We start from the raw sequence: 22,504 nt of genomic DNA, 5'->3' as shown, positions 1-22,504 counted from the left end.
GAGGGAATAAGACCTAGTGTTGGATAGTTCTGTAGGGTGACTATAGTTAACAGTAATCTGTTGTATTATTTTAAAATGTTATTATAGAAGAGAGTAACTGGAATGTTCCCGGTATAAAGACAAATGTTTAAGGGGATAGCTCATTTACCCTGATTTAATCATTACACATTGTATTAAAGTATCAAAATAGCACATATACTTAGAAAACACATCCGTCTTTTACATATCAATAAATACAACTTGAGATTATGATGTAAATACATCTGACCAACTTGGTACTTATTAGACTTATGTGCTCAGCACTGCTCTAATCCTGTGGATGCGGCAGCATCAGGATCGTTAAAAAAAAAAAAAATGCTGAGGAAAAAAAATTCACACCCCTGAGACATCCGGGTGTGAATAAATGCGCAAGAGTCGCCCGAGATCGGGAGACCAGGCGTGGGGGAGAGGCCCAGGGAGGCCTGGACCAGAGCCCTCACAGACCAGGGGCGAAACAGGAAGGCGCTCCAGAAAAGGAACAACGCAAAGGGAGCAGGGGTGCACGGAGCGCGAACTAAGGAACCCCTCTGACAACAACGCCAGCCCTCAGCAGCTCCACGGACCGGCTCTTCACGAAGAGTGGCTGCCGAGACAGTTAAGCCCCGCGGGCGACGGGGCAGGCCGGACTGTGCCATTCGTGGGGGATTCCATGCGCCTCACCCAGGGCTGTCCAACTAGAAACGCCCCGGCGCCACCCCCGCCTCAGTCGGAGGTAGGCTCGGCCGGACGTGACGCAGGAGATGCCAAGGCTGCGTGAGTCTGCGCAGTGTGGGGCTGAGGGAGGCCGGGCGGCGCGCGTGCGTGCTGGCGTGCGTTCACCTTCAGCCTGGTGTGGGGTGAGTGGTCGCCTAAGGGCCGGGGCGCTGCGTCTGCAGGAAGAAGGGCGGGGTGCAGGTCAGGGCCAGCGGGGGCGCGGCGCGTGTGTGGGCCGTGGCGCTGGGCGGCGTGGGGGCGCTGGACGGTGTCCTGCTGGCTCAGAACCGGCGCGGGGCCTGGGTCTGGGCCGCCCTCGCCTCCAGCCTCCCAGTCGGGCCCAGTCGCTGGCGTTGGACTTGACTGACCGCCAGCGTGGTGGCAACGCTGAAGCGTCCAGAATCTTCTGCCTCATCTCTCGCCGGCATGGAACTGGCTAACCGTTTTATTAAACTGTGTTTTGCTTGGACGGTAAATCTTCCAGATAATCTCTAAATAGGGAAAAAAAAAGATTGGGAACCTCGTTGAGTAGCTGTCGTTTGCAGTGAGAACTCTCCACGGAGAGACAGAATGTAGTCGGGTTGACTTCAGTGAGGGGATTTCTATCTTTCTCAGTCATAAAGTGCTCCGACATTTAACACTGTTGACCCCCACACACAATTTTTTAGTACAGTTATTGGAACTGAGAAAACAAAAATCCCCTCCAAAAAATTACAGGTTAATTGCGAAGGACCCTATGTAAATTTTTGCCCATGAAATTCAGTTTAGTCGTTTCTCTGAAACAGTACTTCAAAAAAGACCGTCTCCCCGCGTTGTGTGAAATGCAAGAGACCCACGTACTTTAGAAAATCCCACGAAATTGTGTGAAATGCAAGAGACCCACGTACTTTAGAAAATCCCACGAAATTGTGTGAAATGCAAGAGACCCACGTACTTTAGAAAATCCCACGTACATTGTGTGAAATGCAAGAGACCCACGTATTTTAGAAAATCTCATTTGCAGCATATTATTAAAGCTGGATTTACGAGAACATGGTAGAAGAAAATCTAAGCAATACTACACCTTTGAGCAGCCTCATTGTGTTTGCATCTCAGAGCAATTGAAACTATACAAATGAACGTTAAGGTAACTACCCTGCTGCTTTTTTCGTATTCAGTTGTCTGTGAGAACCATTTCCCTAGGAAGTACTTACTCTGCTTGAAAATGCTCGTAAACTTTAAATTTTGGGGTATCTCAGGGTTGCAGTGGAAGTTTTTTGAAATCTTTTTTTTTTTTTTTTTTTTTTTTAAGCCTTTTAAACATATAACATAAAAATGGCTTCCAAAAGAGCTCTGGTCATCCTGGCTAAAGGAGCAGAGGAAATGGAGACGGTCATCCCTGTAGATGTCATGAGGCGAGCTGGGGTAAGTCCCACATCGATTTGTAGCCATTCCTGTTTTAAATGGTTTTTGGATTTTTAAATCATTTTGAATAAAATAGTGTTAAAAGTGCTTCATGAAAGATTTCAAATATACACAAAATTTCAGAGATTACATAAGAATAAATACTTGTTGATCCACTGCCCCCATTTAGTGCTTGTTGATGTCTTGCCATGTCTCCTTCAGACCCATTTCTTTTTTGTTTTGCGCTCTGTGGTCCAGGCTGGAGTGCAATGGCAGGATCTCGGCTCATTTCAGCCTCTGCCTCCTGGGCTCAAACCATCTTCCCACCTCAGCCTTCCAAGTAGCTGGAACTACAGATGCATGCCACCACACCTGGCTAATTTTTGTATGTTTTGTAGAGACAGGGTTTTGCCATGTTGCCCAGGCTGCTCTCCAACTCCTGAGCGCAAGTTGTCCACCTACCTCAGGCCTCCCAAAGTGTTAGGACTACAGGCGTGAGCCACTGCACTGTCCTTAGACCCATGTCTTTCCTTTTTTTTTTTTTTTTTTGAGATAGTGTCTCACTGTGTCGCCCAGCCTGGACTGCAGTGGTGTGATCTCTGCTCACTGCAACCTCTACCTCCCAGGTTCAACAGATTCTCCTGCCTTAGCCTCTTGAGTAGCTGGGATTACAGGTGTCTGCCACCACACCCAGCTAATTTTTGTATTTTTAGTACAGATGGGGTTTCACCATGTTGACCATGTTGGTCTCGAACTCCTGGCTTCAAGTGACCCGCCTGCCTCAGCATTTTACAGTGCCATGATTACAGGCGTGAGCCACCATGCCCGGCCCCTCAGACTCATTTCTTAAGGAACAAATGCTTCGAAGAAATACAGTTGAAGCCTCCTTTGTAAATTTCTCCAGTCCCATGCCCCTTCTTCCTTGCTTAAAGAAAACTGCTGTCCTCGCAATCTTGTGTATCCATGCATGCATGTCTTTTTTTTTTTTTTTCTTGAGACAGAATCTCGCTCTGTCACCCAGGCTGGAGTGCAGTGGTGCGACCTTGGCTCACTGCAGCCTCTGCCTCCTGGGTTCAAGCAGTTCTCTGCCTCAGCCTCCCAAGTAGCTGGGATTACAGGCGTGCGCCACCATGCCTGGCTAATTTTTTGTATTTTTAATAGACGGGGTTTCACCATCTTGGCCAGGCTGGTCTTGAACTCTTGATCTCATGATCCACCCGCCTCGGCCTCCCAAAATGCTGTGATTACAGGTGTGAGCTACCGCACCTGCCTTTAAGGTAGTGTTTGACCGTGGTTCTCATTTTGCATGTTTATATATTCTCTCTCTCTCTCTCTAACAATAGTGAACACTGAAGTAGAACTAACTCTGTGCCAGGCATCATTCTAAGTGCTGATAAACCTTACAACAACCCTGTGAGTTAGATACCGTCATCCTCATTTTATGGTTGAAGAAACTGAGGTACAGAGACATTAAATAATGTACCCATGTCACACAGTAAGTCCAAAAGCCGGAGCTCAGACCCAGGCAGCCTGGCCCCAGAGTCTGTTAACCCTATACTCCTCTGGTTCTCAGAAATGAAGACATTATGTCGATTTAGTTTATTCATTTAAAATTGCTGCCTGATGTTGCACTGAATGCCACAATCTACCCATTCCTCTAATTACAGCATTACAATTCTGTAATAAGTATTCTTGTGTCGGTTTCCTTGTGCAAATGTGTGGAAGTTTTTTGAGGTTATATATCTAAAAGTAGAATTACTAGGCCGAAGGACTGCCCATAGTCAGCATGACTAGGTTTTGCCAAGTTGCTCTCCAGTGTCCCAGTTTGTAGTCCCACCAGCAATGTAGGAAAATTCCCACTTTCCCAGTGCCAGCTCTTGGTATTGTTGACTTTAAAAATTTTTGAAAGATAAAGCAGTATTTCATTGTTTTGACTTGCATTTCTATTTTACAAAAATACCATGAGGTTTAAATGGCAACAGTAAACTTGCAAGGTGAGTTATTAACAGGATGATCATATAACTGGTCACCCAAATCAGAACGTTTGTGGGAGAAAGGATGTCCAGTCACACAGGACAGGGCAGCAGCTATAAGTAGAGTCTGTCCAGGCAAACCAGGGCAGACCTAGTTATTAAGTATATTTAGCCAATGTATTAGTTCACATTTGATATAGTTGTGGTGCAGTATTTCCTACCATGTTACTTTCAAACAGGGCAGCTGTGTAAATGTTACTGTAGCTGGGTGTGGTGGCTCATGTCTGTAATCACAGCTACTTGGGAGGCTGAAGCAGGAGGATCGTTTAAGCGCAGGAGCTGGAGGCTGCAGTGAGCTATGATTGTGTTACTGCCCTCTAGCCCAGGTGACAGGGTGAGACCCCATCTCTATTTTTTTTTAAAGACAGTGTTAGTCTGAATTTATGTTTCAGTGTTCTTAACTATGATAACATCTTTCTTGTAGATTAAGGTCACCGTTGCAGGTCTGGCTGGAAAAGACCCAGTACAGTGTAGCCGTGATGTGGTCATTTGTCCTGATGCCAGTCTTGAAGATGCAAAAAAAGAGGTTTGTAATCCATACATGGAGGTATTCCTTCATACGGCTTCTTTGTTTCTTGAAATGTCTAAGACTGTTGTTAGCACAGACTCATTTTAGAAAATGATTTTGCTTGAATGTCTTCCCCTGACAGATTAAGAGGGTGAGGACTTTGTCTTTCTATTCTGTATCCATAGAATGTGGCAATTGCTTGCTACTGAATGTGCTCAGTAGGTGGGTGGCTGGGTAGATAGGTGGCCGGTTGGACGTGTGGCGAGATGGTTGAGTTGGTGCTTAGTTGGATGGCTGCATCGTTCTCCCATCAGTATTCTTCCGGCTTACACAGGTATCTTTGCCTCCTATTACACATTTTTACCTGCTATAAATCAACTGCCACATTTTCCATTCTTTTTTTTTCTTTTTTAGAGGCATGATCCCGCTCTGTCCCCTAGGCTGGAGTCCAGTGGTACAGTCACAGCTCACTGCAGCCTCAACCTCCCAGGTTCAAGCAATCCTCCCACCTCAACCCCCCAAGTAGCTGGGAATACAGGCATGTGCCATGCCCGGCCATTATTCTTTTTTCTAAAGATACTTTCAGAGTTCCACTTTAGTTGTGTTCCTTTTTCAGTATCTTTAGAATTATGACTCTTACGTTTAAGGACTATGGACACTTCTGGAAGCTAGCATCCCTTTCCTCAGAAACATGCTCCCCCACAGGCGCTTTTGCAGACTCCATCGTCAGGCAGGGTGACAGGAGTGTGGACTGTACCCTCTGACAGCAGAGTCATGGCGGGAAAGGAGGCAGAGTTGGCTCACGAATGGCTGGTTGTGCACTGCTGAGGAACCTGGAGTGCGATTCCCTGTGCTGTCCTCAGATACATAGGAAGAAGTTTAATCCTTTCTAATAAGTTCAGATTTTTCATTACTGGATTGTAGAAAATTAGACTGTTGGTATTTACATATGATTTGTTGAAACAAATTAAAAATGACAAGCAGAAGTAAATATTCCAGGCCAAGTGCAGTGGCTCACCTGTAATCCCAGCACTTTAGGAGGCCAAAGTGGGAGGATCACTTGGGGCCAGGAGTTTGAGACCACCCCGGGCAAGATAGTGAGACCCTTTCTCTGCAAATTAAAAATGTTAAAAGCCAGGCATGGTGGTGCACGCCTGTAGTTCTAGCTACTCAAGAGGCTGAGGCAAGAGGATCACTTGGGCTCAGACGATTGCTCGAGCCCAGGAATTTGAGACTGCAGCGAACTGTGGTTGTGCCATTGCCCTCAGCCTGGGTGACAGAGCAAGACCATGTCTCAAAAATAATAATAATAATTTTTTTTTCATTTCTGTTTGTGTTTGTGTCATATGGTGTCTGGCCATTTTAAAACAGTGATTACCTTTATTTTCAATCGACAGATAATAAGTGTACATATTCATGGGATGCGTGATGTTTCCGTGCATAATATATAGTGATTGGATCAGAGTAATTAGCATATCCATCATCTCAAACATTTCTTTGTGTTGGGAACGTTCAATATCCTCCTAACTATTTGAAGCTGTGATTATTAACTACAGTCATCCTACAGGGGTATAGAACACCAGAACCTATTCCTCCTATCTAGCTATAATTTTGTATCTTTTAACAAATCTCTCCCTATCCCCACTTTCTTCTATCCTCCCCAGCCTCTAGTGTCCTCTGTCCTACATTGTACTTCTATGTGATCAATTTTTTTTTAGCTTTCACTTATGAGTGAGAACATGGAGTGTTTAATTTGCTGTTCCTGGCTTCTTTCATTTAATATAATGTCCTCTAGTTTCATTCTTGTAGTCACAAATGACAAGATTTCATTCTTTTTTATGGCTGGATAGTATTCCATTGTGTATAAATGCCATATTCACATTTTCTTTATGCATTCATCTGTTGTTGGACCTAGGTTGATTTCATGTCTTGGCTAGTGTGAGTATTGGTGCAGTAAACAAGGGGGTGCAGGTGCCTCTTCAGTATACTGATTTCCTTTCCGTTGGCTGCTTTCCCAGTAGTGGGATTCTGGACCATATGGTAGTTCTGTTTACTGTAGTTTTTTGAGAAAGTGGTGTTACCTTTTGTGTGTTTTTGTTTTTCAGTGCAGATTCTAAAAGGGGTAAAATTAATTCTATACTTTACACATTTTCTTTTGAGTTTTGAGCTTTGCTTGGTTTTGAATCAACAGTAGGATGTTTATGGTCTTAAAAGGGATTCTAAGCCAGCCACAGTGGTTCACACCTGAAATCCTAGCACTTTGTGAGGCTGAGGCAGGAGGATTACTTGAGCCCAAGAGTTTCGAGACCATCCTGGGCAATGTAGTGAGACTCTGTCTCTACAAAAATAAAAAAAATTAGCTGGCTGTGGTGGTGCATGCCTGTAGTCCTAGCTACAGGGGAGGTTGAAGTGGGAGAATTGCTTGAGTCCAGGAGTTCAAGGCTATAGTGAGCTATGATTGCACCACTGCACTGTAGCCTAGGTGACAGAATGAGACCCTGTCTCTCAAAAAATTTTATAGGTTGCACTAAATACATAATACATTTTTATTTTGTAATTTGTTTAATGACTAGATTTTTTTTTAACCTCTTTTTATTTTATTTTATTTTTTTATTTTTTTATTTTTTTTTTGAGACGGAGTCTCGCTCTGTCGCCCAGGCTGGAGTGCAGTGGCCAGATCTCAGCTCACTGCAAGCTCCGCCTCCCGGGTTCACGCCATTCTCCTGCCTCAGCCTCCCAAGTAGCTGGGACTACAGGCGCCCGCCACCTCGCTCGGCTAGTTTTTTGTACTTTTTAGTAGAGACGGGGTTTCACCGTATTAACCAGGATGGTCTCGATCTCCTGACCTCGTGATCCACCCGTCTCGGCCTCCCAAAGTGCTGGGATTACAGGCTTGAGCCACCGCGCCCGGCCTTAACCTCTTTTTAAAGTCCTAAAGTATTGTTGGCCGGGCACAGTGGTTCACGCCTGTAATCCCAGCACTTTGGGAGGCCAAGGCGGGTGGATCACGAGGTCAGGAGTTTGACACCAGCCTGGCCAAGATGGTGAAACCCCATCTTTACTAAAGATACAAAAATTAGCTAGGTGTGGTGGTGGGTGCCTGTAATCCCAGTTGCTTGGGAGGCTGAGGCAGGAAAATTGCTTGAATCCAGGAGATGGAGGTTGCAGTGAACTGAGATCACTGCATTCTAGCCTGGGTGACAGAGCAAGACTCTGTCTCAAAAATAAATAAATAAATACATAATAAAATAAAATAAAAATAAATAAATAAAAAGTCCTAAAGTATTGTTAAAACAATTTCCATTTTGTAATTTCAGGAAGTTTGAAATTAATTAGATTTGTAGGATTTTTTTTTGGGGGGGATACTCAAATTCTCCCCCGTTACATTTTTCATAATGTTAAAAAAAAAAAATTTGTGCCTTTTACTTAAAATTTGTTTCTCTATTAATTTTTTTTTTTTTTTAGTGTCTTACTCTGTTGCCCAGGCTAGAGTGCAGTGGCGCAGCCTCAGCTCACTGCAGCCTCTGCCTCCTAGGTTCAAGCGATTCTCCTGCCTCAGCCCCCCAAGTAGATGGGAATACAAGTGTGCACCACCACGCCCAGCTAATTTTTGTATTTTTAGTAGAGATGGGGGTTTAGCCATTTTGGCTAGGCTGGTCTTGAACTCCTGAACTCAGGTAATCTGCCCGCCTCGGCCTCCCAAAGTGCTGGGATTACAGACGTGAGTCATCGTGCCTGGCCTGTTTTTCTATTAATTTTTTAAGTTGCTCATGTACATTCTTATTGAACAATAATTGAAACAATATAGACACATATAAAGTCAAAATGTTAAGTGTCCTATTCTCATTCTGCCCCATCCCACACTACTCCTGTTAGCAACTAGAGTGTCTTCCTTGGTCTGTGACTACCTGTGTATGCAATATATCAGGTGGGGGTGCTTGTGATGATTGTACTCATACACGCATACATCTACACATAAATACATATATCATTGTCTTTTACAGGAAGGAGATTATACTACCCCTGCTACTCTGCAGCGTGGACATCCTTGCATGTCACTATATACAGGTTTTTTGCATTTTTTGCTAGTTAAAATAACATTCCGTCATATGGATACACCTTAATTTATTTAACTGTTCTATTGGCAGATATTTAGGCTATCTCCTGTGCTTCCCACATTTAAAATAGGGAAGTGTTACTGGACTGTCACTTTAATGCACAGTTGAAATGAAATGTTTTTGTTTTCTTTATGTTTTAAACTGTTACAGGGACCGTATGATGTGGTGGTTCTACCAGGAGGTAATCTGGGTGCACAGAATTTATCTGAGGTAAAAATTCTACTCAATTATACCTCAATAAAGCTGGGGGGAAAAAAACTAAAGAATTTCAGCATCTGCTTGTGTTCTGTTGATTTTGTTATTATTCAGATGTTTCAGGGAGGAGGCTGTGAAAAAAAAATAGAAACAACTAAAATTAACAAAATGGTGTTGTAGCATTAACTCAAAAATTTCTTTCTTTTTTTTTTTTTTTCTTTTTGAGACAAGAGTCTTGCTCTATCATCCAGACTGGAGTGCAGTGGCACAATCTTGGCTCACTGCAACCTCCGCCTCCTGGGTTCAAGCAATTCTTCTGCCTCAACCTCCGAGTAGCTGGGATTACAGGCACGCACCACCTTGCCCAGCTAATTTTTGTATTTTTATTAGAGACGGGGTTTTACCATGTTGGCCAGTCTGGTCTCAAACTCCTGACCTCGTGATCCACTCACCTTGGCCTCCCAAAGTGCTGGAATTATAGGCATGAGCCACCACACCCAGCCTCAAAAAAACGTTTTTAATATTTTCTCTGGAGGTCAGGCGCAGTGGCTTACACCTATAATCCCAGTGCTTTGGGAGCCTGAGGCAGGAGGATTACTGGAGGCCAAGAGTTTGAGACTAGCCTAAGTAACACATCGAGACCCCATCTCTACAAAAATTTTTGTTTTAATTAGCTGGGCACAGTGGTGCACACTTGTAGTCCCAGCTACTCGGGAGGCTATGGTGGGAGGACAGCTTGAACCCAGAAGTTTGAGGCTGCGGTGAGCTGTGAATGCACCACTGCATTCTAGCCTGGGCAGCAAAGCAAGAACCTGTCTTATCCAAAAAAAAAAAAAATTGCCATGGAAGTAAGCTGAATTGGTGGAACCGTTATGAACAGATTTCCGTGAATACAGTCCAAAGTAAGATGATTTAGTTTTTTTCCACCAGCAGAAGAATGATCAGATTTTGTGTTTTGGGAAGGGCAAATTGCCTACTCAAAGTCTGAACTGGGGGAGGCTGTGGGGCTAGGGCTGCCAGCAGGAATGACAAATGCCATCAGCAGAGACCACTGTTCCTCATTTTAAGTTGTATGCGAGGAGTCAGAGGCCAGGGTGAGGGGCACACCAGCAGGCAGAGTTGGGGCTGCCAGAAGCACTCAAGAAGTGGGTTGAGTCAGACATGAGGGATCATTTCCTGCTAGATTCTCTTCCTCTATCTGCCATCTGAAAACACCCAAAACACCACATTCCCTCCTCCTGTTTGTTTCTCCATGGAGTACAAAATGGCAAGGGTCAAATTGCTTCTTTCTTCTGATCTTTAAATGTGGAGGAATGCGTTTCTCTTATGAGAAATGCCTTGCTTGGGTTTAATAACATAATATAGACACCTTTTGATCATTTTTATACCAATGATTTAGAAATATTGTTGGAAAATAGGTCAGAGAGCTTGTGGTTTAAGCTAAAATGAAATTCTTCCAAAGTTTCCTAGTGAGTGATTGGTTAGTGGCTTAATGATAACTTGACATATTTTTGGTTTTCTTTTCACTAGTCTGCTGCCGTGAAGGAGATACTGAAGGAGCAGGAAAACCGGAAGGGCCTGATAGCCGCCATCTGTGCAGGTGACGTGCAGGGGCAGCCTGTGTTGCAGCGTCATTGGTGGGTGGGGTAGCCTTTCATTCGGTGGTTTGATTTCTTTTCTTTTTTTTTTTTTTTTTTTTTTTTTGAGACGGAGTCTCGCTCTGTCACCCAGGCTGGAGTGCAGTGGCCGGATCTCAGCTCACTGCAAGCTCCGCCTCCCGGGTTCACGCCATTCTCCTGCCTCAGCCTCCCGAGTAGCTGGGACTACAGGCGCCCGCCACCTTGCCCGGCTAAGTTTTTGTATTTTTAGTAGAGACGGGGTTTCACCATGTTAGCCAGGATGGTCTTGATCTCCTGACCTCGTGATCTGCCCGTCTCGGCCTCCCAAAGTGCTGGGATTACAGGCTTGAGCCACCTCACCCGGCCGGTGGTTTGATTTCAAATAGCTCTTCCCCTTCATAAAGCATGCAGGGCGTCTATGTTGGTGTATTTAGTTTGGGTGGCATGAAGGTGGTGTCATTTCAGAAATGAGGACAATTGTTCCGTTTTCTGCCTCTCCATGCCTTTGGTCTACGTGCTGTGAAACTTAGTGTTTTCCGTGTTTGGTTGACCTCGGAGGAAAATAAGGCCCTCTGGAATTCAGTAAACAGCTTGTTACAGCAGGTCTCTGTGCCAGAAAGTCTTTGTGCCAGCACACAGTCAGCAAGAATCCGCCAAACATCAGCACAGCAGCTCTGCCCTGTGCTTGCCCTGCAGATTCAGAAGCGCCGTGGTGCTTTCTGCTGGCTTCTGGGAGTTTCTGATTCTTTCACTGCCGGTTTATCTTGGGCACCGCATTATCTGCCACACAATTTAGAATAAGGACATTTGGTGCTTCACAGATGTCCCTCATCTTTGTATCCTAGTAGTATTTTATTTTCTCATAGCCATTTTAAAATCCATTCTTGTTGCTTTCATATCAGATGATGTTCTGCCATCTTGGTTTTTTCCCATGCTGTAATTTTTGCCAGCACCTTCCTTGTTGTGTAGGTCTTCATTAAATATTTGTCAGGGCCGGGTGCGGTGGCTCACACCTGTAATCCCAGCACTTTAGGAGTCCGAGGTGGGCGGATCAGCTGAGGTCAGGAGTTCGAGACCAGCCTGGCCAACATGGTGAAACCCCATCTCTACCAAAAATACAAAAATTAGCTGGGCGTAGTGGTGCGCACTTGTAATCCCAGCTACATGGGAGGCTGAGGCAGGAGAATCGCTTGAACCCAGGAGGCGGAGATTGCAGTGAGCCGAGATTGTGCCATTGTACTCCAGCCTGGGGTACACGAGCGAGACTTCGCCTCAAAATAAATAAGTAAATAAAATAAAATAAATAAATATTTGTCAGAAGAGTGAATGAATAAATGAATGAATGGATGGTTTGGTAAACATCAACATCAAAACATGTTGCTATGTTGTTCAACACAGTAGGCTTTTTAAAAGAAGTTTCGGGCCGGAGGTCCTAGGGACTTGATACATTCAGTCAGTGGTTCTCAATGTTCTTTTGGTGCACTTGCAAGGTCAAAGCAGATACTACTGAGGGGCCAGGTGTGGTGGCTCATGCCTGTAATCCCAGCACTTTGGGAGGCCAAGGCAGAAGGATCTCTTGAAAGCCAGGAGTTTGAGACTAACCTTGGCAACATAGACCCCATCTCAGCAAACAAACAAACAATTAGCCGAGCACAGTGCTGCATACCTGTAGTCCCAGCTACTCAGGAGGCTGAGATGGGAGGGTTGCTTGAGGGCAAGAGTTAGAGGCTGCAGTGAGCTATGATTGCACTCCAGCCTGGGCAACAGATTGAGACCATGTCTTTCAAACAAAATGTTGTTTGCCTTTTTTCTTCTCAGTCTTTCAGGAGTGACATCAGAGTGGGATGATACCATCATTTGAGCATCTATTACTGTGTTTTAAAAATTTCCCAGTTTTATTAGGTTGGTGTAAAAGTAATTGTGGTTTTTGCCATTAATAGTAATAATTGGCCGGGCATGGTGGCGCATGCCTGTAATCTCAGCACTTTGAGAAGCTGAGGTGAGCAGATCATTTGAGGTCAGGAGTTCAAAACCAGTCTGGCAAACATGGTGAAATCCCGTTTCTATTAAAAATACAAAAGTTAGTTGGGTGTGGTGGTGCACGCCTGTAATCCCAGCTACTGTGGAGGCTGAGGTAGGAGGATCACTTGAGGTCAGGAGTTCAAAACCAGCCTGGCCAACATGGTGAAACTCCATCTCTACTAAAAATACAAAAGTTAGCTGGGCATGGTGGTGCGTGACTGTAATCCCAGCTACTCAGGAGGCTGAGGCAGGAGAATCTATTGAACCCAGGTGGCGGAGGTTGCAGTGAGCCGAGATGGCGCCACTGCACTCCAGCCTGGGTGACAGAGCAAGATTATCTAAAAAAAAAAAAGTAATAATTTTTAATATGGCAGATGTTCATAGATATAACCCACATAAAAGCTAAAGGGATTCTGAGACCTAAATGTTTGAGAACCCTGGCATTAGGGGCTGGGAAGAACCACAGCGGTCGACCACCCTGGCAGGTCTTGTACATGGGCTTGCTACAAGACTCATCACTAGCCTTTTGACCTGCCCTGAGGCTCAGGTAGTTATCTCTGCTAAAGGGCACTGCAGTCACTGCAGCCCAAGCAGGTGTACCCCTCTTTGGAGAGAAAGTCACAGATCCTTGAGTTTGGTTTTCTTTGGCTCTGCTGCTGTGAAGCAAGCCTCAGTCCTAGATGCTTTGACCAAAGGAAGAAAGTTAAGAGTTTGGGCTGAGTTTGTTTCCTTATGATTCTGCTGAAAGTAAAAACCGCAAGTCAGTTTGTCCTGTGCCACAAAAGTAGCAAAATGATCAGCCACGGCCGGGCGCAGTGACTCACACCTGTAATCCCAGCACTTTGGGAGACTGAGACGGGTGGATCACCTGAGGTCAGGAGTTCGAGACAAGCCTGACCGACATGTCGAAACCCTGTCTCTACTGAAAATACAAAATTAGCTGGGCATGATGGCTCATGCCTGTAATCCCAGCTACTTGGGAGGTTGAGGCAGGAGAATTGCTTGAACCTGGGAAGTGGAGGTTGCAGTGAGCCAAGATTGCGCCATTGCACTCCAGCCTGAGCAACAAGAGCGAAACTCCATCTCAATAAATAAATAAATAAAATAATAATAATAATAATAACAAAATTAGCGGGGCATAGTGGTACTCTGTCATCCTAGCTACTTGGGAGACTGAGGCAGGAGAATCACTTGAACCCGGGAAGCGGAGGTTGCAGTGAGCCAAGATCGTGCCACTGCACTCCAGCCTGAGCGACAGAGCGAGATTTTGTTTCAACAACAACAAAAAAGATGAACCTCATCTGGCTCACTGTTTTGTGCTGAGGCTAGATCAAATGCCATGCCAAGAAGCATGGGCCTTATAATAATTAAAATCAACATTAAAAAATAAACAGGCTGGCTGTGGTGGCTCATAGCTGTAATCCTAGCACTTTGGGAGACTGAGGCAGGAGGATCACTTGAGCCCAGGCGTTCAAGACCAGTCTGGGCAACATAGACCCCCATCTCTACAAAAAAAATATTTTAAAAAATCAGCCTGGTGTGGTGGTGCACACCTGTATTCCCAGCTACTCAGGAGACTGAGGTGGGAGGATCACTTTGAGCCCAGGAATTTGAGGTTACAGTGAGCTGTGATGATCACACCACTGCACTTGAGCCTAAATGACAGAGTAAGATTCTGTCTCTTAAGAAAAAAAGTGGCCGGGCGCAGTGGCTCACGCCTGTAATCCCAGCACTTTGGGAGGCCGAGGCGGGCGGATCACAAGGTCAGGAGATCGAGACCACGGTGAAACCCCGTCTCTACTAAAAATACAAAAAATTAGCCGGGCGCGGTGGCGGGCGCCTGTAGTCCCAGCTACTCAGGAGGCTGAGGCAGGAGAATGGCGTAAACCCAGGAGGCGGAGCTTGCAGTGAGCCGAGATCGCGCCACTGCACTCCAGCCTGGGCGACAGAGCGAGACTCCGTCTCAAAAAAAAAAAAAAAAAAAAAGAAAAAAAGAAAAAAAGTAAAAATAGGCCAGGGGGGTGGTGGCTCACGCCTGTAATCCCAGCACTTTGGGAGGCCGAGGCGTGCAGATCACGAGGTCAGGAGATCGAGACCTTCCTGGCTAACATGGTGAAACCTCGTCTCTACTAAAAATACAAAAAATTAGCCGGGCGTCGTGGCGGTCACCTGTAGTCCCAGCTACTCAGGAGGCTGAGGCAGGAGACTCACGTGAACCCGGGAGGCAGAGCTTGCAGTGAGCCAAGATCATGCCACTGCACTCCAGCCTGGGCGACAGAACGAGACTCCCATCTCAAAAAAAAACCACAACACATATATATATATGTATATAAAGTAAAAATGGAAAACACACTAGCAGTGTGTTTATACCATTGAATATCCTGCACCACTGTTGTGGGCACTACACAAAAAATAGGAAAAAATGTGACGATGAGCTGAGCGAATTGAGATGAGGGTTTTGGGAATGGAAAAGAGGAGTAATGAAAGAGATTTGGATCTTTTAAATTGGCAAACAGAAAAATAAGATTTTTTTTTTTTTTTTTTTTTTTTTGAGACGGAGTTTTGCTCTTGTTGCCCAAGCTGGAGTGCAGTGGTACAATTTCGGCTCACTGCAACCTCCACCTCCCAGGTTTAAGTGATTCTTCTGCCTCAGGCTCCCGAGTAGCTAGAATTACAGGCGCCTGCCACCATGCCTGGCTAATTTTTGTGTTTTTAGTAGAGACGGGGTTTCACCATGTTGGCCAGGCTGGTCTCGAACTCGTAATTTCATGATCTGCCCACCTTGGCCTCCCAAAGTGCTGGGATTACAGGCGTGAGCCACCATGCTCAGCCAGGATTATTCTGAAGTGTTGCAGTTAGGAATTGGAAACATTTTGAACACAAAGAATATTAGCCTAGTCCTTAATTTTGAGTGAATGAGGAAGGCAAATTGGAAGGGAGTCTATGTTGAGAAGAAAATTAAATGAGATTTACTTTGAGTGGGGGAGGCGGAGGAAGTGTGGAGTTGGAGGAGTGGACAATTGTCAGCTGACATGCCCAGGTCTAGGAATAAGGCCTCTGGAAACAAGGTCTTGGCCACCTGGAGGAGCTGGGGAGTTGGCAGACGTGGTCATTTTGCAAGTCACCACAGGGTGGCGCTCTTGGCTGCAGAAGGGGACGTGGTCAGCTGCACCCTCTGCACTGTAGTGCAGAGTGCAGAGAGTTTTCATCCATCAGAATCCCAGGTCCTAGGAGAGTGAAACGTCTCTTCTCCAATATTCCAAATAGGGGTCTGAAGCCCCAGAAAACAGTAATTATGAGCTTACCATGATGAGTAAGAAAGACATCAGTAAATTCCTGCATCCAACTGTAACGTAAATTTATGCACATCATTGTAGCAGTGATTTTATTACCACATTGAAGGGAGCAGCTTAAAAATTCTCACTGATCACTTTCCTCACTGTACAATCATCTATTAAAGTTTACTTTAAAATACAAGATGATGTAGGAATTTCTTCTTAAACTCGTACCAAATAAAAATTAAAAGCAATTTATAAATCCATTCAAATAAAAATTATTATTCAATTCTTATAGACTTTAAAACTTTGCTACCATACATAGCTGTCTTGTGTGTAAAAAGTAATGTGGAAAAGAGACATTTGAGGCTTTTGATTTAAGAGCTATAAATCAGGACTTGGTCTGAAACTGACACCTGATATTAGGCAGAAAGCTTATGTAATTAGGTAGTATTTGTGTGATCTTCCTGTTTGTAACAGTTACAGTCTGAGTAGCCTGTGGGTATATTATATAACTCCTTCCTTGGAGTCTTGTTGAAAAATGAAAGGTCAGTAAGACCAAGACCTCTCAAGTTTGCTGACACTAAAAGTGTACAGACTGTGCCGTAGGATCTTAGCCATCCAGGGCACCCTAAGTGTTTCCAAAGTCAAGGTGCTGTTCTGAAACATCCTTCTAAGTGTCATGTGAGGCTTTAGAATGTTTATATGTGCGGCTTAGAGAAAAAAGGTAGAATGAATACTTTGTAAAAAGCTTTAAGATGAAATAACAATTAAAGGTATATGAAATCTTTGTTTTTAATCCTTATTTGAGGACTATTACATACGCAATATGCTTGTGACCCTCCCTGAAGTTGCCCATTTTCAGTGAATACATTTAAATAAAAATCTCAAGTTAGGACCTGTCAATTTGGAAAGACTTCATTAACTGACACTTCCATGTGATTCTTTGCTTAAGTAGCTTTCGTAAAGTGATGCTAGTGCCTTTATATCTCACACTTCCAGGCACTTCACAGGCTATCTCCTTCAGGGACAGTGTGCTGTCGATTTTAATCCTACCAGCTGGTATACCTGGATGGACAGGTGGATGAATGAGTGTTAATTTCCCATTTTCTTTTCTTTTCTTTTTTTTTTTTTTTTTTGAGATGGAGTCTCGCTCTGTTGCCCAGGCTGGAGTGCAGGGGCGCGATCTCGGCTCACTGCAAGCTCCGTCTCCCGGGTTCATGCCATCCTCCTGCCTCAGCCTCCCGAGCAGCTGGGACTACAGGCGCCCAACACCACGCCCGGCTAATTTTTTGTATTTTTAGTAGAGATGGGGTTTCACCATATTAGCCAGCGGTCTTGATCTCCTGACCTCGTGATCCGCCTGCCTCGGCCTCCCAAAGTGCTGGGATTACAGGCATGAGCCACCGCGCCTGGCCTAATTTCCCATTTTCATGTAGAAAATAAAACTATAAAAGAGCAATACAATCCAGAAGTTCAGAGAGTACCAGTTGCCTTTAGGATGTAACTAAGTCTTTCCTTTTACTCAGAGTGAGGTAAGAAGTTCAGCCTGCCCCACAGTAATCCTCCCTTTCCTTTGGACTCGTGGTATATGTGGTCCCTGTTCTGGGGGTGGGGGAGGTGAGAGAGGTGAGCACATTGTTTATCTGTGTATGCTCTGCTGGTATCAAGGTAAATCTTCTTGAGTAAATGGTTATTGAAATATTTTGAGTTTCTGTGCTTTTGCCAGATGTGCTCAGCGAATTGTTTGTTATAAACATACTTTATCTCTCGTACTAGGAAGTGTTTCATTTTAGAATCGTAGCTGTATGTTTGGTAAGAGCCTCTTGATTTTGAAGAATACTTTGCTGTTGCAGTTTTTGTTGTTAGAGAAGGGGTCTGTGTTGCCCAGGCTGATGCTGAATTCCTGGGCTCAAGCAGTTTTTCTACCTAGGCCTCCCCATTTGGTGGGATTACAGGCAGGAGCTACTGTGTCAGGCACTATTGTGATTTTTTAAACGTGGGGTTTTTCTATATCCGCACTTAGATCTTTTTATTTTTATTTTTAGGTCCTACTGCTCTTTTGGCTCATGAAATAGGTTTTGGAAGTAAAGTTACCACACACCCTCTTGCTAAAGACAAAATGATGAATGGAGGTAAGTATATGCTTGTTTTTGTTTGTTTGTGTTTTGAGACAGAGTCTCGCTCTGTTGCCCAGGCTGGAGTGCAGTGGCGTGATCTTGGCTCACTGCAACCTCTGCCTCCCCGGTTCAAGCGATTCTCCTGTCTCAGCCTCCTGAATAGCTGGGATTACAGGTGCATGCCATCACGCCCAGCTAATTTTGTGTTTTTAGTAGAGATGGGGTTTCACCATGTTGGTCAGGCTGGTCTCGAACTTTTTTTTGAGACAGAGTCTCACTCTGTTGCCCAGGCCGGAATGCAATGGCGCATTCTCCACTCACTGCAACCTCCGCCTCCTGGGTTCAAGCGATTCTTCTGCCTCAGCTTCCTGAGTAGCTGGGATTACAGGTGCGCCCCACCATGCCTGGCTAATTTTTGTGTTTTTTAGTAGAGATGGGATTTCTCCATGTTGATCATGCTGGTCTTGAACTCCTGACCTCGTGATCCACCCGCCTCAGCCTCCCAAAGTGCTGGGATTACAGGTGTGAGCCACCACACCCGTCCTTGAACTCTTCACCTCGTGATCTGCCTGCCTCAGCCTCCCAAAGTGCTGGGATTACAGGCGTGAGCCACCACACCCAGCCCATATGCTTGTTTTTTTGTTTGTTTGTTCGTTTGTTTTTTTTGAGATGGAGTCTCTCACTCTGTTGCCCAGGCTGGAGTGCAGGGGCGCGATCTCGGCTTCCTGCAACCTCCGCCTCCCAGGTTCAAGGGATTCTCCTGCCTCAGCCTCCCAAGTAACTGGGATTACAGGCATGTGCCACCACAAGTTTTTTGTAGACTGGGCGCAGTGGCTCCCGCCTGTAATTCCAATACTTTGGGAGACTGAGGTGGGTGGATCGCTCAAGCCCAGGAGTTGGAGACTAGCCTCGGCAACATGGTGAAACTCCATCTCTACTAAAAATACAAAAAACATTAGCCAGGCGTAGTGATGCACACTGGTAGTTGGAGCTGCTCAGGAGGCTGAGGTGGAATGATAGCTTAAGCCTGGGAAGTCAAAGCTGTGGTGAGCTGTGATCTCACCACTGCACTCCAGCCTGGGGGACAAAGCAAGACCCTATCTCAAAAAAATAAAAAAAGTTTCTTGTATAACTAGAATTTTATCTATATACATACTATCCTTTTTATTTTAACTAAAATGAGATCTACTAAATGTGTTGTTCTACAGCTTGCTTTTTTTTAACTTAACGTTATATCTTATGTTATCTTTTAACAGCATGTGTAGATTTAGATTTGCTTCATCCTCGTTAAGTGCAGCTGCTAGTCCAGTGTTAGAATGTGCCGTGCTGTTTGTAACCTTCTCCTGGGGGTGGGCATGGAGGTGGTTTTTTGCTTTTGCCCTTGTAAACCATGCCGTAATGAACATCCTTGAATGCCATTGTGAGCATATCTGAGCTCCCTTTTAAAAGTAATGCACTTTTCATTATACTGCATGTTTTTAAATTACTAAACTTTATTTTTTTAGAGCAGTTTTAGGTTCACAGCCAAATTTCTGTCTACCTTCACCTGCTACCCACTCCCCAGCCACCCGCCCCTGGCCATGCATAGCGTCCCCTACTATCAACATCCCGCACCAGAATCTACACCCACGTTGATACATCATCATCCAGAGTCCATAGTTTACATGAGGGTTCTGTCTTGCTGTTGTACATTCTACATACACTTACATTTGATCCAGAGCAGTGTTTTCCTGAAAATCCATGGTTTGTTAATTTATTTAATTTATTTGAGACAGAGGCTTGCTCTGTCACCCAGGCTGGAGTGCAGTGGTGTGATCTCAGTTCATTGTAACCTCCACGTCTTGGGATCAGGCAATCCTCTCACCTCAGCCTCCCAAGTAGCTGGAACTATGGGCATGAACCACCACACTTGGCTAATTTTTAAATTTTTTTGTAGAGACAGGGTCTAACTATATTGCACAGTCTGGTCTTGAACTCCTGGCCTCAAGCAATCCTTCTGGCTTGGCCTCTCGAAGTACTAGGATTATAGATGTGAGCCACTGTGCCCTGCTCATGGTTTCATTTTAGTTGCTGGAAAGATACTGTGTTATCATTATAACTATCTGAAAATTGGTACTTTTTGCCGGGCACGGTGGCTCACGCCTGTAATCCCAGCACTTGGGGAGGCCAAGGCGGGTGGATCACGAGGTCAGGAGATCGAGACCATCCTGGCTAACACGGTGAAACCTCATCTCTATTAAATATACTAAAAAAATTAGCCAGGCGTGGTGGCGGGCACCTGTAGTCCCAGCTACTTGGGAGGCTGAGGCAGGAGAATGTCGTGAACCGGGGAGGTGGAGCTTGCAGTGAACCGAGATTGCTCCACTGCACTCCAGCCAGGCCAACAGAGCGAGACTCCGTCTCAAAAAAATAATAATAATAATTAGTACTTTTTTAAAAAGGCTCTGGTTTCTGGGCATTTTAAATGTAGGAATTTAATTTACTTTAAGCTCATGGAAGGATTTTTTTTTTTTTTTTTTTTTTTTTTGAGACGGAGTCTCGCTCTGTCACCCAGGCTGGAGTGCAGTGGCCGGATCTCGGCTCACTGCAAGCTCCGCCTCCCGGGTTTACGCCATTCTCCTGCCTCAGCCTCCCGAGTAGCTGGGACTACAGGCGCCTGCCACCTCGCCCGGCTAAGTTTTTGTATTTTTAGTAGAGACGGGGTTTCACTGTGTTAGCCAGGATGGTCTCGATCTCCTGACCTCGTGATCCGCCCGTCTCTGCCTCCCAAAGTGCTGGGATTACAGGTTTGAGCCACCGCGCCCGGCCGGATTTTTTTTTTTTTTTAATTCTTTTTTTTGAGACGGAGTCTCGCTCTGTCACCCAGGCTGGAGTGCAGTGGCCGGATCTCGGCTCACAGCAAGCTCCGCCTCCCGGGTTCACGCCATTCTCCTGCCTTAGCCTCCCGAGTAGCTGGGACTACAGACGCCCGCCACCACGCCCGGCTAGTTTTTTGTATTTTGTAGTAGAGATGGGGTTTCACCGTGTTAGCCAGGATGGTCTCGATCTCCTGACCTCGTGATCCGCCCGTCTCGGCCTCCCAAAGTGCTGGGATTACAGGCTTGAGCCACCGCGCCCGGCTCATGGAAGGATTTTAGAGGGTTGAAAGAAGTAGAAAGAACAGAACTGGGCTCCCTTTGTGATGTCTTCAGAGGGAAGACTCAAGCAGAGCGCCCTCCTGGACTACCTGAAGGTGTACCTGTTGCATCTGTTTTCCTTTAGTGCCTCAAAAACATTGAGGTCGGTCAGGCATAGAAAAATATCAGATTGTTGATGCTCACACTCGGAGTTTACAAAGCAGGTTCCCCTATGTTATCTTGGTGGAGCTTCCTGGTCCCCAGTGCCCAGCAAGGCAGGTGGCATCATCCTAGCTTCACAAATAAGGAGAGACTGAGGCCAGAGCTCAAGCCCAGCCCTCTGCCTTGCATCCAGTTTTGCCTTCCTGCCCCTCCCCTGCTCTGTGGTAGCAAAAGGCTCCCACACACATTTAAGTTACCAGGTGTTGGATTTAGTCAGTAACCTCTATTATAAGAAGTGGATACTTGAAATGTCTACCCCTTCAGGACACTTTGAGAGGTAGGGCTGCAGTCATCACCTGGGAGTCTGCTCTGGGTGAGGCCCTTGTCCTCATTGTGAACCTGAAAGATCAGTGTGACAGTTTCTCCTCAGATAAGCAATCCCATCTGAAGGCCATAGTCTTTTTTCTTTTTTCTTGTTTTTGGTAGATTCAGGGTTTCACTGTGTTGCCCAGGCGGTACTTAAACTCCTGGGCTCAAATGACCCTCCTACTTTGCTCTCCCAAAGTGCTGTAATTACAGGTGTGTGCTACCAGCCCCAGTCCCCATAATCTTTTAATTCCTCCGATTTTAGAATAAGTCGGTTATAAGTGTAATGTGTGATTCCATTTCTCATTTGTCCACTGTTTGATGGCATCCGCATGCCTGGTCCCATACCTGAGCACTGAAGAGCAGGGTTTCTGGAGCCTGGCATCTTGGGGTGGCCCTCAGCTTCCCTACTCACTGTGGGAGGTTTCCTTAGTTTCTCCGAGCCTGTTTCCTTGTCCGTTGCCTGAGGATAAACCTGCTTCAGGATTGTTGGTGAAAAAACTGCCCTCACCTAGCCTCTGTACGCCACTGCATGCCACCACTGCTGAGTACTGTTTGTTTGCTAGGTTGATGTCATTCTCATTTTACCAAAAAGTGAAGCTCTGAGAGGTCAGACAGCCACCAAATGGCAGACCTGGGATTTGAACCCAGAACTCTGCTCAGGGGTCAACTGACTGTTCTCCAAAGGCCAGGTGGTAAATATTGCAGGCTTTCTGGGACTTCAGCTCTTTGGCAGCTAGTCAACTGTTGCAGCTCCACAATAGCTACAGACAGTCCTAAAAACGCAGGGTGGCTTTGTGCCAGTGAAGCTGCATTTGCAAAAACAGGCAGTAATCTGGCCTCAGCCCTGACTCG

The 22,504-nt window shown here is 45.4% G+C and overlaps 1 protein-coding gene across 12 annotated transcripts in view; it reads left to right on the top strand.

The window, feature by feature from the left end:
• Positions 1-22,504, top strand: part of PARK7 (Parkinsonism associated deglycase) — a 33,343-nt gene that overhangs the window by 7,216 nt on the left and 3,623 nt on the right. Inside the window, exons 1-6 of one of the 12 annotated variants that reach the window (XM_065530156.2) lie at positions 398-751; positions 2,024-2,136; positions 4,573-4,674; positions 8,925-8,984; positions 10,500-10,569; positions 17,934-18,020. In XM_065530156.2, coding sequence (XP_065386228.1) covers positions 2,047-2,136; positions 4,573-4,674; positions 8,925-8,984; positions 10,500-10,569; positions 17,934-18,020 — 409 coding nt within the window. In that variant the 5' untranslated portion in view covers positions 398-751; positions 2,024-2,046. Of the gene's footprint in view, positions 1-397; positions 752-840; positions 1,859-2,023; positions 2,137-4,572; positions 4,675-8,924; positions 8,985-10,499; positions 10,570-17,933; positions 18,021-22,504 lie in introns of those variants that run through there. The other 11 variants (XM_015451148.4, XM_015451154.4, XM_015451157.4 and 8 more) reach the window with 11 other exon arrangements.

The sequence above is a fragment of the Macaca fascicularis genome, chromosome 1 (assembly GCF_037993035.2).
Source record: "Macaca fascicularis isolate 582-1 chromosome 1, T2T-MFA8v1.1".
In the NCBI taxonomy this organism is placed as follows: Eukaryota; Metazoa; Chordata; class Mammalia; order Primates; family Cercopithecidae; genus Macaca; species Macaca fascicularis.
Note: the sequence above shows the minus strand (reverse complement) of the source record. Positions and strands in the feature narration are given on the sequence as shown.